Source organism: Lepisma saccharinum, chromosome 3 (genome assembly GCF_977018435.1).
Source record: "Lepisma saccharinum chromosome 3, izLepSacc3.1, whole genome shotgun sequence".
NCBI classification, from domain to species: domain Eukaryota; kingdom Metazoa; phylum Arthropoda; class Insecta; order Zygentoma; family Lepismatidae; genus Lepisma; species Lepisma saccharinum.
The window spans coordinates 99,042,294-99,057,210 of NC_139231.1; the positions used below are offsets into that span (position 1 = coordinate 99,042,294).

Sequence of the window (14,917 nt, forward strand, 5' to 3'; positions counted from 1 at the left end):
CTGTTTGAAGTGCTCTATGTATATGTTACTAAGTATTGGTGATAGTGGTGAATCCATTGCTGTGCCATCTTGTTTGTTGGTACAAGCCAGTGTCTATTTGGAAGTATGTCATCTTGATGCAGATGGACAATAACTCTAAGATGGTTTCAACTGTGAATGTTGCTTGGTTCTGTACACAAGAAAGAGAGGTGCTCTCTTGAAATGTAGTGTTAGAAAGCTAGGTTGGAATGGTAATTAAATTAAAATGATGAATGAGCACTCACAAAGGAACACCCATGCCCTGCATTTGGTAGTGAGATCATGAGCTAACTGCTCAATATCCAGAACAGTGCATTTCTAAAGTATTGCCACCCTAATACTGATCACTTACAACATGAAAATAATACAAGAGACAGTGTTTCAAGTCAGGCAATCCTAAGTTTGATCACTTTTAAAATGAAGCCTTGCCTATTCCGATTTTTTAAAAATACAGTATATCTTTATTGCTAGTTCACTACTTAGAGTAAATCCTAAAACATAATGAATGGCTCAAGTCTACTGTGATTTCCCCCACATAATTTCAGGGTGAAAAAAGGATGAGAAACTACTGCAGTTTCCTGACTGGCAGAGATAGCATTTTTTGGGAGAAGTGTAAAAGTTGATATTTTAGTGGCTGTGAGCTCAGTTAGCAACACTGACAGTTCAGAATTTTGTCAGCAGATGCACACGACATGCACCCAAGTTTTATACATACAACTGCATGAAAAATCATGATATGGAACTTCTGAAATGATTTATAGTTGCACTTGGCTCCTGTGGTTGGACTTTACAACATCACATGCCAGTTGTACTGCAATTGCATCATAAATTTTGCTCAGTGGTATAATGTGAATGGCGCTACCAGATGCAACAAAATTTTCAGTTGAAAGTCAAATTTCAGTGCAAAACTATGACTTAGGATTTTACATGTCTTGTATGGGCAAATATTATCCTCATAGGTAGAGGCACATATTTTTGGTAAATAGAAAAGCAAAATTTCGGTACAAAAACCTAGTCAATTTCGGGTTCAAAAGCGGTAAATGAAATAAAATTTTGCTGTTATAGCGGTATATAAAATGACATTTTGGTTTTAAAATTGTGAATATAACCCTAAATTTGATTAAAAAACTGCTCTTACTACACAAAATAAACAAATCCCTTCTAATAACACATTTATGTTGTTACCGGAGTATTAACTTTATTCCTGTATAAAGGGTTCCATTCTTGCTTCTCAAAAAATTACAGCAGAATTAATCAAATTTCCGTGAATTGCATAACTCACAGGATAATTCTGACTTCAGAAAGTGTCGTGGCGGTAAATTTCGTTTAAAGGGTCTATTTTGCATTTTGCAGTTCATTTCGTATTATTTCGTGACAAAACAGGGTAGAAAAATGCACCTCACACCTTTCACAAACATGAAAAATTAACATTACAATGTGTTATTTCACATTTCGTGTTTTCGTCAAAAACGAAATATGCATGCCTCTACTCATAGGACTTCACTACCAACCACTAAACCTTTCTCTCTTCTTTGTGTTGCCAACATGATGGTACTACATAATGACAATAAAATGAACTACATACTTACTTTCACTGGTGATTCTGGATCTGACCCAGGTTCTGGTTCTGAGATTTCATTTTCATCTTCACCCGAGCTTCCACTATCAGACTCCACATCCATTTCTTCTTTCTCTGAAAATGTGAATATACCAATGCCATCAACACCAATGCATGACTACTGTAGCAATTTGAAATTGTTCAGAATCATTATAAATGTCTGAATACAAAACACTAATTTTTGCCACAACAAATTCCTGGATTTTTCTAAATAACTTTCCAGTTCACTATACAATGCTTTAACAATAGAATTATGGAAAAGATCAATTTGACCATCAAGAATTTATTTTAGCTATTATCTCTGCTAAAATGTTACCAAGATACTTCTGCTTCAGCGAAGTTTTCTGAAGTTTAGTGCATATATGGAAAGTATTATCTATTCCATCTAGAATTACTGTGGTAGGACATTTTGACTGTCATTTTTTATTAACTATTCAGACACAAGTCTCTATATTATTTACTTACTGAAATCAAATCTAATGTGACATATCATTCACTATCTTCAGTTTGTTGCTGTAAGCTGTTAATTTAGGCCAACTTCTATCATATACTCAAATAAATGGCCTTTTCTAGGATTAGAACTATTGCCCATTTTTGTAAATGATAGTCTTCAACTTTGAATGCCATTTGAATCAGTCAAGTATATTCAACATTATTGGAAATAAATAAGTAAAAGTTAATTAAAGTTATTACACATACATAAAGCAAAAAGTTAGTTGCAAGGTAAAAGGTATAACTATACAGATTTCCTGCCACTCCGTGCCGGGTCATGTGGATGCTGTTACCGATACACTCCTCTATCCACAGAAACATGCTTTCCAAATTGAAAGAATTCTTCACACAGTGCTTTTTACATTTGCCTTTGAACTTACCACCATCTTCCTCACACCTGAACGTAGAGTTCTTCCAAACCAAAAACCTCCTGGAAGCACTACCATTACTAACACCACAAAAAACATTTACACAAAGCAACCTTCCATGCAGTGGCGTATTCTGAAAATTCAACCTCATTTACCACAATCCATATTTATTGTACAGGGTAAGGAAGTCAAATGGGAAGATTTAAAAAAATCACAAAAAATAGAGAGAGCAAATATTAGTTATTTTTTGAACATGGATCTACTGTACATAAGTGGAAATTACTAGTGTACCTAAAAAATGTACAGAATTTTTGAATATGGTGTCAGTAAGATGGCATCCTTGGTGTTGCATACATTGTCAGAGTCTCAGAGTAAATCCGCCCATGATATTGCGTAGCATCTCCAATGGAATGTTGTGGATCTCTGCCGAATTCGCTCCTTCAAATCATCCCTGGTTCTTGGGAGGCTTGTCATTGAATACTTTGGAACCCCAAAGAAAAAAGTCAGTAGCTGGCAAGTCAGGTGAACGGGCAGGCAACGGAATATCACCGAATCTGCTGATGAGACGACCAGGAAATTCGAGTCTAAGCACATCCATACACACACTGGCAGTATGGCTAGTTGCACCATCTTGCTGGAAGAGTGTTTCTTCATCTGGGTCATAGTCATCGAGGGCAGGCAGGAAAAAGGTTACCAACATGTCAGCATAACGTCCAGCATTTACCGTCACCGTGTTACCATGCTCATTTTCAAAAAAAGAAGGGGCTGATGATTCCACGAGATGATAATGCACACCACACTGTTAATTTTTCTGAATGGAGAGGCGTTTCATGGAGAGTGTGTGGATTATTTTTGGACCAATACCGAAAGTTTTGCTTGTTGACGAAGCCACTAAGGTGAAAGTGGGCTTCGTCATTCATCCATACATTGTGAACTTTCTTCATGTTCTCCAATAACATTTAACATCTCTTGGCAAAAGCGTATTCATTTCTCGTAATCTTGAAGTGTGAGGGATTGCGCTACTACCTGCATCTTGTATGGATGATAGTGGAGGTCATTTTTCAAAATCCTTCTCACTGTTCGATTGCTGAGACCAAGTTCTGTGCTGTGCCATCTAGCTGATTTTCGCAGACTTCGTCCTAAGGCTGCACGCTCCCGATCAATATTCTCTGGCGTCCGGTGTGTCTTTTCACTACCACCACTTTTGTTTGTTGTGCTAGCAGTGGCTTCAAAAGTTCTCACCTAAAGGCCGATAGCGTTAGCAGAAGGCACGGGGGTAACTGAAACTCTCAATGGAAACCACGTTGAAATCCAACAAAACTATCAGAGTTTTGGTACTATGCCTTCCCAGCAAACGCATACTGCACACTCAACCAGCGCTCCATCCCTACTGTAGCTTCCGGCTGTCTAGACACCCAAGGTCACCAACCCTCATAACCCCCAACCACGCCCACCAGCCATTCCTGAAATCTTCCCGTTTCACAGCCTCTCACAACATCATGGACAGATTTACTCTGAGACTCCAACAATGTGTGCAAAACCAAGGATGCCATCTTACTGACACCATATTAAAATAATGAACATTTTTCAGGTACACAAGTAATTTCCACTCACGTACAGTACATTCATGTTAAAAACGTAACTAATATTTGCTCGCTGTACTTTTTGTGAATTTTTTAAATCTTTCCGTTTGACTGCCTCACCCTGTACATATTTATTATATATTAGCTAATTGCTCGGCATTGCCCGCATATTTTTTTTCCCCAATCTTGTATTAGACATGGAAATAACAAATTCTAACTATAGTGTAAAATGTAACTAAATTTAAATGTGATCGTGAATGTCCCCAATTAGCTTAGTGACTCCAAAAACTATGGATTGGACACTAATCTAGGTCATTTGTGGCCTTTTATTTTTCACCCCTCTCACCCCCCATGCCAATAGGTAATGAACTTGAAGTTGAACCGCATTGGAAGTCACAAAAACTATGGATTCCACACTAATATCGGTCGTTTTCACAACACAGCCTGAATGTTTACAGTGAATGTTAATTAGTCAGCGTTAGTTAACTGCAACAGAGCTGCAATATTTAACACAAATCTGTATATTGCGTAACCTCCAGGATACTACTGAAAGTGTTGGTTGTAATTTTGTGTAGTTAGTAAGATATCCAGACTGCAGAAAAGTGATACTAGCAATATATCACTATGCGTTACACAAACACATTACAGCACATATTGGTAATTAACAAGAAAAAAATACATACTTGGTTTATATTCATCTTCTGAATCCTCACTGTCTAGCTCTATGATTCTACGTCTTTTTTTGGGTGGGCTTTCTTTCTTTCTGTCATCAGTCTCTGCATTCTTAATGTTTTCTTTATCCACATCATCAAGTAAGCCTAAAGCTGTAACAAAAAAGAAAAAAAGAGGACAATTACATCTCCAGAAATTAAAGTGCAGTCAATTCATATGAAGCAGTCCAATTTTGAAAAAATGACCACTCCATCATCTTTGAAATAATATTTGTCTGTGTGTGTGTGTATATATATTTTTTTTTCATCATGTCTGCTTGAGAAATGGCAGCCATGTTTCTACCAAGTTACATAGTGAATTTTTTTGTTTGTAGACCTTTGCAAAATCATTAATCAGCTTGGCCACTGTAGGACTATTATAAAATTCAAGTATAATCCCAGTTTTCAAGGCAAATTTTCCAAAAATTCAAGGATAGAAACACATGTTTTCTCTATTTAAACCTTAGTCATTAGCACCTCTCAAGCCCACACACACACACAAATATATTAACAATATAAAGGGTATGTGTGATTCCAATGTATCCAAAAATGTAATTCAATTCAGTTGAACGGTACTTATATATTTAATTTAAGGTGCGGAGTTTACATTTGTCATTTCACATACTCAGACTAGAAATACATCTACAAATGAAGCACAAATATTACGGGATATAGTAACGAAATTGTTAATTGTATGAGAATTTTAAATTTGCCTAATCAACTTCAAGATATCTCATCTTGCAATAATCTTTAATATGCCAGATAGATTGTTCCTGCAAGGGACGCTAACAAAGCAAAACGATTGAGAGAATTCAGTTTTATATTCCACGCAACTTTATTTTCTTTCCCTTCCTCGATAAAAATAAAAACCAAACTGAAAACTTGCCTCATGGCATTAATATATACATGCATAAATTCAATGGAATTAGGATTAATAAAAATTGCAATTTTTCATTTCTATGGAGAAAAATTCAAGCAGAATTCACGCATAATGCCCGGAGTCAATAATTCCAGGAATTCCTGGTGAGTAGTCACCCTGTTAATATCTCTGGAGTGGTAAAGCCTTCCACGAACCACGTGTATTTTCTTTTCAGATAAGCTACTGTCAAAAAGATTTTCCTCCAATCATAACATACAATAGTATATTATCAATTGAGACCTTAGTACCGAGAAAAGTATCACCCAACTCTGATTTCTAACACTCCCCTCTTCCCTAAAACAATCCTCTCTCATGTTAAAAAAAATAAATAAAAAGCATGAACTTGATGTGGTATATTTGTAAGTAGGATTCAACTAATTTGTTTTGTTTGTTTATACTAAGATACATTAATCAGAACTGGACCTACAGTTTAAAGTTTGACCCGAAACACTGTGCAATGTGCCTCTTCTGGTCACTGAAACTTGAGATCTCTTTTTACAAAGTGGTGTAATTACCACTATGCTATCAGGGAGGCTATAAACTAACAAAACTCAAGTCTTCATTTTGATAAAACACTGAACAGCCCACATAGAAAACTAAGAAAGTAAGAGGAAATGCTTTGGTAAATAGGGAGGTACAAAATAATTATTGAAATAGATATAGACATTGGAGCTATTACTCCAATGAAGACGGATTTGATGAGTCAAAATATTGTTTATAACTTACCAACTGCCACATCAGATAATTTCATAGACAACAGGGAAGTATTTTCTAATAGAATAACAAAGAATTAGATACAACTACTAGTCTCACCTGTGAGCATGCGAAAAACAAGGGTTGCACGTACTGATCTAAAATTACACTCCCTCCATGATTATCTAGATTTCTTCCCTGAAAAAGTGTGGGGCAGTGGGTGCTGAACACAGGGAACATTTTCTTAAGGTAATTTCAGCAACAGAAGAACATTATCACAATAAATATAATCAGCTTTTCTTGCAGACTATGGTTTATGACAATGAGAAACAATATCCATATCAATACACATGTCGATTGAAGAGATATTGAACATAACTTACAAGGAGAGGACACAGCTTGGGAAATTGAGTTTGGGACGGTACTTGGTGTAGTGGTAGCATACTCAATAGATGTTGATAGGCTAAGGTACTAGCGTGCACTAGCCACCCATTTCCGAGAACAGGCACTTCAAAGTTTTGAAGCTTTCCAAGTGCATCTCGTGAGGTGAAGATATTGTCTGATTGGCAAGTAGCCAGATAGTAGCCTATCAGTTTCATGCACCAAAGGTTCCTGGGTTAAATTCTGTATGCCTCAGTCAGTTGCCAGCCAGAGATAGAGTAGGAAGGAGTGACAGGGCACTGCATTGTCTGTTACCATTTTAACCTAACTTACCTTCCCATGTTTTAAACTTTGACTATTCATATTTCCTGATGAAGCCACATGATGTGGTGAAAGCTAGAGGAAAAAGTAAGGACATGCCAAAACTGGACTTCTTTCTTTTCTTAGTGAAATGATGGCATGTGGTGTAAGTTATGCCTTATCTATCGTCTTTGTATCTGAAGTAGTTTCAGAGCAATGGATAGGTATCAAATCATTCAATTGTTGATGTAAACAGGTAAATTGATGGATCAATCATGAATACTTTCTCAAATGAAAAAGGTGTTTTTTACTGTTCTTTAGCACACAGAATTCCATGTTTGATGCTTTGCTGGTCTCTCAGATACTGAAGTTTCAACATACATATAGATTGTTGACAATACTGTGTGACTCCCAAAGACATCTGATCGAGATGCTTTATATTGCGTTATGTTAGTATTAAGGATACCTTTCAGTGAATCAAGCAGTTTTGATTGGTTTTGATCATTCACTGGAACAACCAATGTAAGATCCAATCAAGAAAAAAACTTATTACCATTTTGTACATATTTCACTTCAAATTCACATTTATAGCTTAAATTTTGGAGTTATATCACAACAAAAAAATATAAATTGCCGATTTTTTTATTGTTCTGCATGCATACTAGCATTTATCAGCTCCTAAATTGCATTTAGATTTATTGCTCTACCTTTAACAATTTGATATGACATCAATTGTTGCTTGTCAGGACCAGACAAAGAGTGACTGGTATTACATACATGATGCATTTAGTTATTATTTGATAGGTCAATCAGATACTAATACGTGGGTCGTTCAATATATAAGTTTCCGTATGCTGTAATTTGTTTTATTTTTAAGATACATTAGAAAACTATACATACATGTGTAGGAGGATCCTTCCTCACTTCTCCACATAACCCCCATAGAGATTCAGGCATTTATCCCACCGTTGCAGCAATTTGTCCATTCCCTTTGCAAGAAAATCAGGGCTCTGGCTATTGAGCACTATTGTCACATTACGCTTCACTTCTTCATATGTTTCGAAACGGTAACCTTGCAATTCAGACTTTAACACCGGAAAAAAGATGGAAATCACTCTGCGCTAAATCGGGGCTGTATCAAGGGTGGGGCAGCCGTTCCCACCTCAATTCTTCAATTTTGTGTTGTGTTTGCACTGCTGAGTGGGGGCGAGCGTTATCGTCAAGAAGAATGACACCAGCTGACAGGAGACCTGGTCGCTTATGTCGAATTGCGTTTTCAGTTTATCCAATGTTTGACAATAACAGTCAGCATTAATTGTTCTTCCTTGCTCCAAAAAGTCCATCAGCAGAACACCCTTAGCATCCATGCTTCTCAACTCCTTATGACGCGAGCCCGTGTTTTCCGAACAAGCATTTACATTTTGCCCTTGAGCGCATGTGCCTTCACGTCTGATAACGAATCGATTGTTGTACCTTGTAGACGAAGGATGGCGCTTGTCAACCATGTGCTTATTTTTAATGGCATTGCTTTATACAATATTTTATAGCACAGGGAAACTTATATATTGAACGTGCCTAGTAGTTGACACAGATGGATAGATGTGCATAAGTTCACTTTTTTCAGCTTCAGTGACTAAAAGCTCTGCAATAAAAAGAACGGCCCTGGATACTAATTTATTCATGTGTATATCATGACCTGTTCAAGTACTCACAATCGTCAGTCTTACTCTTCAATGAACATTTTCACAGTAACTTTACGAGGACTAGTTTTTCCTCATTACCTTAAGTTAATCCTATTGTTCCACTCAGATCGAATTAAATCTCTCATGAAGTTTTCTCCTATGTTCAAAATAAATTTAACTTGCATATCTCCAAGCCTATCATGGTGAGAAAATTGTATGTTTCTGGAAAAATCAATAAACTTTTCAACCTTTATACACACAAACAGGCAGAAACAATTTGATACAGTGTCCAAAGATAATATACGCCACCTTTGATTTTTCCCACTATTTTCCCTTCAAATCAGCTTTCTCAAAAAACGTTAAGCCAAACTGCACTTTTATAAAAAACTATTTACAAAGCTTGCTGTTAGGAATATTCTTGAATAAATGCACATAAATAATAGTCAATGTTTGCAAAGACACTTTTAAAACAAAAACATTTCCTTCAAATGGATTTTGAACACAAACATGGATAATATTAGCAAAAATAATATTCAGTACTTCTTAATACGCTATCAAAAGAGCTCTCATACATAATATGTTAGGGTTGTTGGAAAATGAAAGAAAAATATTCAAAATCCATTTGATGGAAATATTTTCTGTTTAAATTGTTTTAAAATGTATTTTATACTATATACATACATCTATCAAAAAATACAAGATTGTACAGCTATTTTAAAAAAACTTAGTAATTTGGCTTGATTGTTGACAAAACTGACTTGAAAGAAAACGCAAAGGTCCCGGGTTCGAATCCTGCTCGGGCTTGGTTGTTTGTGAATGTCCATTAATCAATTTCATCACTCATCCGCACCTCGCAAATTAGCCAAGAGGCACAAAACACGAAGTAAAAAAACTAAATCAATCAATCAATTGAAAGAAAATAGTGGATAAAATCCACTATGGTGTCATACGTATAAGATGGTGATGAGCCATTATCTGTATCAATAATGTAAAAAAGGAAATCTTGTATGGTGTAATTGTATCCCTATGAAGATAATATACACAGTCCGACAATTAAGTACTGAGACGGATTTTATATTGTCCCACGTGTGCATTCTATCTGTGAAGTAACATGTTCATGATGTAGTGTGGTCCATAATCCACAACCTGGCAACATCTTATGAACTTGCGATGGGCATGCTGAGAATTATGTTGCCATGTCGTGAAGGAGGTGCAAGGGTGTTGTCACGTAATAGCTATGGAGCAGCGAGTGAACATCAAGTTTCATGAAAGACATTCTGAAAACTACTCCCGGGAATAAACATTTCTTGAATTCTATTGTTGTGGAGGACAAAACAGAGCATTTTCACTACGGTTCTTGTACGAACCGACCAATCGCAGGATAGTAGTCCTCTTACCAAGAGGAAAGAAAATGCAGTTTGAAAAATCAAAGGGGAAAACAATATTATGGTTTTTACGACAGCAAATGCATTATTCATAATGTATTTGTTCCAGAGGATGACATGTAATTGGATGTTGCTATCGCACTGCTCTGAATGATTATGAAAGTGAACTGACCCTCTCCAAGCTCAGTTTCCTGAGGCAGGCAGTTGATTCCTGCTCCATGATAATGGATGGTACCAGGGAGCAGTGCTTGTCTGGGTATTCCTGGTCCAAAAACAAGTAAATGTGTTGAACCTTCCTCTCTGCTCTTCAATTTATCCCCTGCAATTATATTCTGTTCCCGAAAGTGAAGCTGCTGCTGAAATTACGCACTTTGATGAACACAGGACCATACAACAGGCTGTGACATCCAATCTTCAAGTCATACCACATGAAGACTTGCAGATGCCGTATCGATCGTTGGTCAACCGTGCCAATTGCTGTATTGATACAGGAGGGATGTACTTTGAGTAATAAACAGGCAATGTTCAATTATTTAGTTTCCTTTCCACAATATAAAATCAGTCTCATTACTTAATTGTTGGACTGTGTACAATAATGATAAAATAAATCTTTGGTCCTATCTCAAAAATTGTTTCCACTTGCATGTAGTTAAAGTGTGAAAAGTTTCTCATCTTTTTCAGTAATGCATAATTCCTTGAAAAACAACTTCTCACATTTGCTACATCCATTTTTTAGAACATTTCTTTCAAATATATTTTTAAAATCTGATATTTGCCAGACCATAGTGTTGAAACCAAATTTAATACAATTCTAAACAACATAAGTTTGGATCCATACATTTTTTCCACCTGTTCAACCAGCTCCGGTGCTCACCCAGCGTCATATAAAGTGGGTAACTGGAGGAAACTCAGTGGCGGGGGAGGCAGCCAGAGGCATGGTGCTGATCACATCACCCCCCCACCTTTGGCCGTTATCAAGAAAGTGTGGGGCCTTGGACAGCCAAAAAAATTTGAAGACGAAGAATTGAGAGCATTGCTCGATCAGGATTCGTGTCAAACGCAGGAAGAACTTGCAGAAGCATTAGGTGTTGATCAAACAACAGTTTCCAAACGCCTCAAAGCCATGGGAATGATTCAAAAGATGTCACATTGGGTTCCCCATGAATTGAAAGACGAAAAACCATTTGCGAATTGCTGCTTCAAAGACAGAAAAGAAAGGGGTTTTTGCATCGTATTGTTACTGGCGATGAGAAGTGGATCCATTACGAGAACCCGAAACACCTGGGTGAAGCCAGGTGAATCAGGTCCATCACAACCGAAACGAGATATTCACTGTGCAAAGGTTATGCTGTGCATATGGTGGGATATGAAAGGTGTGGTGTACTATGAACTGCTGCAACCAGGTGAAACTATTAATGGAGAACGTTATCGACGACAATTAATGCGTTTGAAGCAAGCTCTGGCCAGGAAACGACCAGAATGGGAGAACAGACATGATAAACTTATTTTTCAACATGATAATGCTCGCCCACATGTCGCAAAACCGGTCAAACCCTATTTAGAAAATGTCGGATGGGAAGTTTTACCCCACCTGCCGTATTCACCAGACGTTGCTCCTTCGGACTACTACTTGTTTGATTGCATGGATAACGATTTGATTGGACAGCGGTTCACTTCTTCAGAAGATATCGAAAAATGGGTCTCTAACTGGATCACTTCAAAGGATGAGGACTTCTTTCGCTACGGAATCCGTAACTTGCCTGACAGATGGGCGAAAGTGGTGGCTTGCGATGGACAATATTTTTCTTAAGGTATTTATGTATTTTGTGTTTGAACTACAGCTTCAATGTGTGCGTAACAACCGCACGAATTAATTCCTAGACCAAATATGTAACACATCATTTTGCATACGTTTTGTGTTACATATTCTTACATATTTGCCAGGATATTACATATTTGCTAATTTACTTTACATAAAACAACATATTTCAGCAATTTTTTCCTATCCTGATCCTATTTCCTATGTTTTCGATCTCTGAAACATGATCAAGAAGATTGTATCTCATGTGATGTCATATTTTATAATCAATGAGATGCATAGTGCTTACGGTCACCTAAAATTGACTGCCAAGTCAAAAGACAGGCTGAAGACAACATAAAAAAAATAAAAGTTACTGGAACGGTCATTTATCGAAAGAAGCTGGAGTTTCTCTCCCCTACCCTTTCTGGTTACATATTACAGTTTCGCTTTTAGGTTTGGGCAAAGCACCTAGAAACTTTGCATCGGTGGACAAGAAAGCTACTTTCCGGTTAAGTAGCAAGTTACACAATAAGTTCCCACGCATAAAAAGTACAAAAGTAGTATTATTATTTGATTCTTCTTTCTGTAGACACTTTTTTTACAATTTGTTTCGGAAGTTACGAAGAGCTCTTGCACATACTGTTTGACCAGCGATCCGAGAGCTCTCGAGTTTTCTGCACATGACCGAAGTAGCAGAGTCCAGTCGTAAACTGGGGCAGTTTGCAGAGCCGCTTCTCTGAAATGCAAGCAGCGCGAGTGTCATGTGCCAACCGGAGAATATTGACACAAGATATTGGAAGTGCTCTGGCCATGGAGAGGCATCTTTGCAAAAGCTGAAGTCTTGAACGTAGCGCCAGTTCGGCATCTTTGACCCATATAATTTCATTTTAGCCACAATAATAGGTGTTAATTGTTGCATGATCACCATAAATTCAAATTTAAGCAATGTTTTTTTAGGGAGAAAATGTGCCTTGTTTGCCCCCTCCCCTGGAAAAAATACTTTCCTTGCCCCTCCATGTAAAAAATCCTGTGGACGTCCATGGCCACCACCTGTTTTTTCCATAAAGCGATGTTGTCACTTTTGCCTGCAGTGTTTAGACATCCATTCATTCACTGCGACGTTTTACTCTCATGGTCTTTATATTATATAAAAAAAAATAGCACAGCATAATAACACAACCTAGCTAAGACAAAGAATCGCAACCTCACATTCAAAAATCTCTAAGGAAACCCAATTAGCAACATCTCATTTACTTCACGTGGACTTGACGTTTTTGGATGAACGCTATTGGTGGGGAAAGGTTTCAGCGCAAAGTTGAGCTATTAGATCTGGTGAGAAGAAACGCGCCTGCAAGGAAAATATTCAAATTTGACACGATACTCCAAGAACATAGATACGTTGCTTTAATGTTACTTCCTTATCATTGCGATATTAATGCCATTGAATATGTGTGGGCAGATGTGAAAAGATTTATTCGCGATCGCAACGTAACAGGACACAAATACAGTAGAGCGTCGATTATCCGAACGTCGGTCAACCGAACGACCGCTTAACCGAACTGTGTACTCGCTCACTTTCAGATATCTGTAATGAAAAAAGTACGTGACTTAGCTGCTCGTAAGCGTGTAGGCTTGCTTAGACAGACCAAAATAAAGGACTTTTTTAAACGTTAATTTTGTGTACTGTGTGTATTGTTCATGCAAAATGCGTATGTAATATGTACATATTTTTGTTTAATAAACTGTACCACATACTATATATTCCTACTAAAGTTGCCTTTGTACGTTACTTTGTAATACTTAAAGAGATGCCTGTTTTTATGAATAAATTTACTGTACAGTACTTCTTTTTGGCAAATAAACATGTACAGTTCGATTATCCGAACAAACCAGTTTTCCGAACACCCATGTCCCCCAATTACTTCGGATAATCGACGCTCTACTGTATGTCAAATCTGTTGATGTACTCTGAACAGGTGATTAACAGTGTCACAGTCCAAAAGTGGAAGAAACACTGATCTCATGTGTCTTCATTGGAAAATATCTATTGGGACAGAGATGGAATAATCGAAGAAGTCTGTGACCCTCTGGTAATCATTTAAATGACAGTGATGCATCAGCTTCCGATTAGGATGACTTGGACGATTGAACTACTTTCACAAAAGGTATGCCACTTCACATTTTTTCACATAATTTTCTGCACAACATCATTCAAATGTTTCTGTTTTTCTGTATGCTTATGTGTTGCACATCATCTTTACGAACATTTCACTTGCGTCATGTGTTTATTTTGTTGCAATGACATTTTCTTCTTTCTGTTTTATTTCTTGCCAAAATCTTGGAGAGGGCGCGACCCCCGATCCCCATTCTAAGGATGCCCCTATAAGTGAAACTGCAATTCTTTACCCTACTATCCTTCTATTTAAATTGTAAGAAGGACAAACGGCATGGTTGTGCATGTCCCTCAGTTTTCGTTACTTATGTTCTGGTGGATAAGCATCCTCGCAACGGGCAACCGCGAATGGCATTCTCCCGCCTGCCTTCCTATCACGAACTTCCCCTTTTTCTTGGCACTTCGCCAACTGGAGCTCTCGGATTGCTGGTCAAAAGAGTATTTACATATTCTACAATAATTTGCGATGTGAAAGTAATTAATAGTTGACAAAATTGGTTTCTTAAATATGTGCACGTTGCTGTGCTTTTTTGAGATCATAAATTTCATACAAATTTTAATTACGTTGAATATGTTCAAATAAAATAAATATCTAGCAGAATTCTTGAAATTGCTTGGATACTCAATTATTATAATTACATATTCTGGCATGGGTTCAATCCTGGGTTGTCTCCAGGAATTTTCGGCCTGTGTATAGGGCTGGTGGCATCCTGAGAAAATTGGGAAGCCACGAGTGAGTGGGGTAACCCGGTCTCGGAAATCTCCTACAATGGCTGGGGGTTTGATGTGCGAAC

General features: G+C 37.3%; 1 protein-coding gene across 1 annotated transcript in view; it reads right to left on the reverse strand.

The window, feature by feature from the left end:
• Msh6 (DNA mismatch repair protein Msh6) overlaps nucleotides 1-14,917 on the reverse strand; it is a 112,889-nt gene that overhangs the window by 76,616 nt on the left and 21,356 nt on the right. Inside the window, exons 4-5 of the mRNA XM_083119018.1 lie at nucleotides 4,763-4,903; nucleotides 1,608-1,711 (exon numbers count right to left, since the gene is read on the reverse strand). Coding sequence (XP_082975144.1) covers nucleotides 1,608-1,711; nucleotides 4,763-4,903 — 245 coding nt within the window. The remainder of the gene's footprint in view (nucleotides 1-1,607; nucleotides 1,712-4,762; nucleotides 4,904-14,917) is intronic.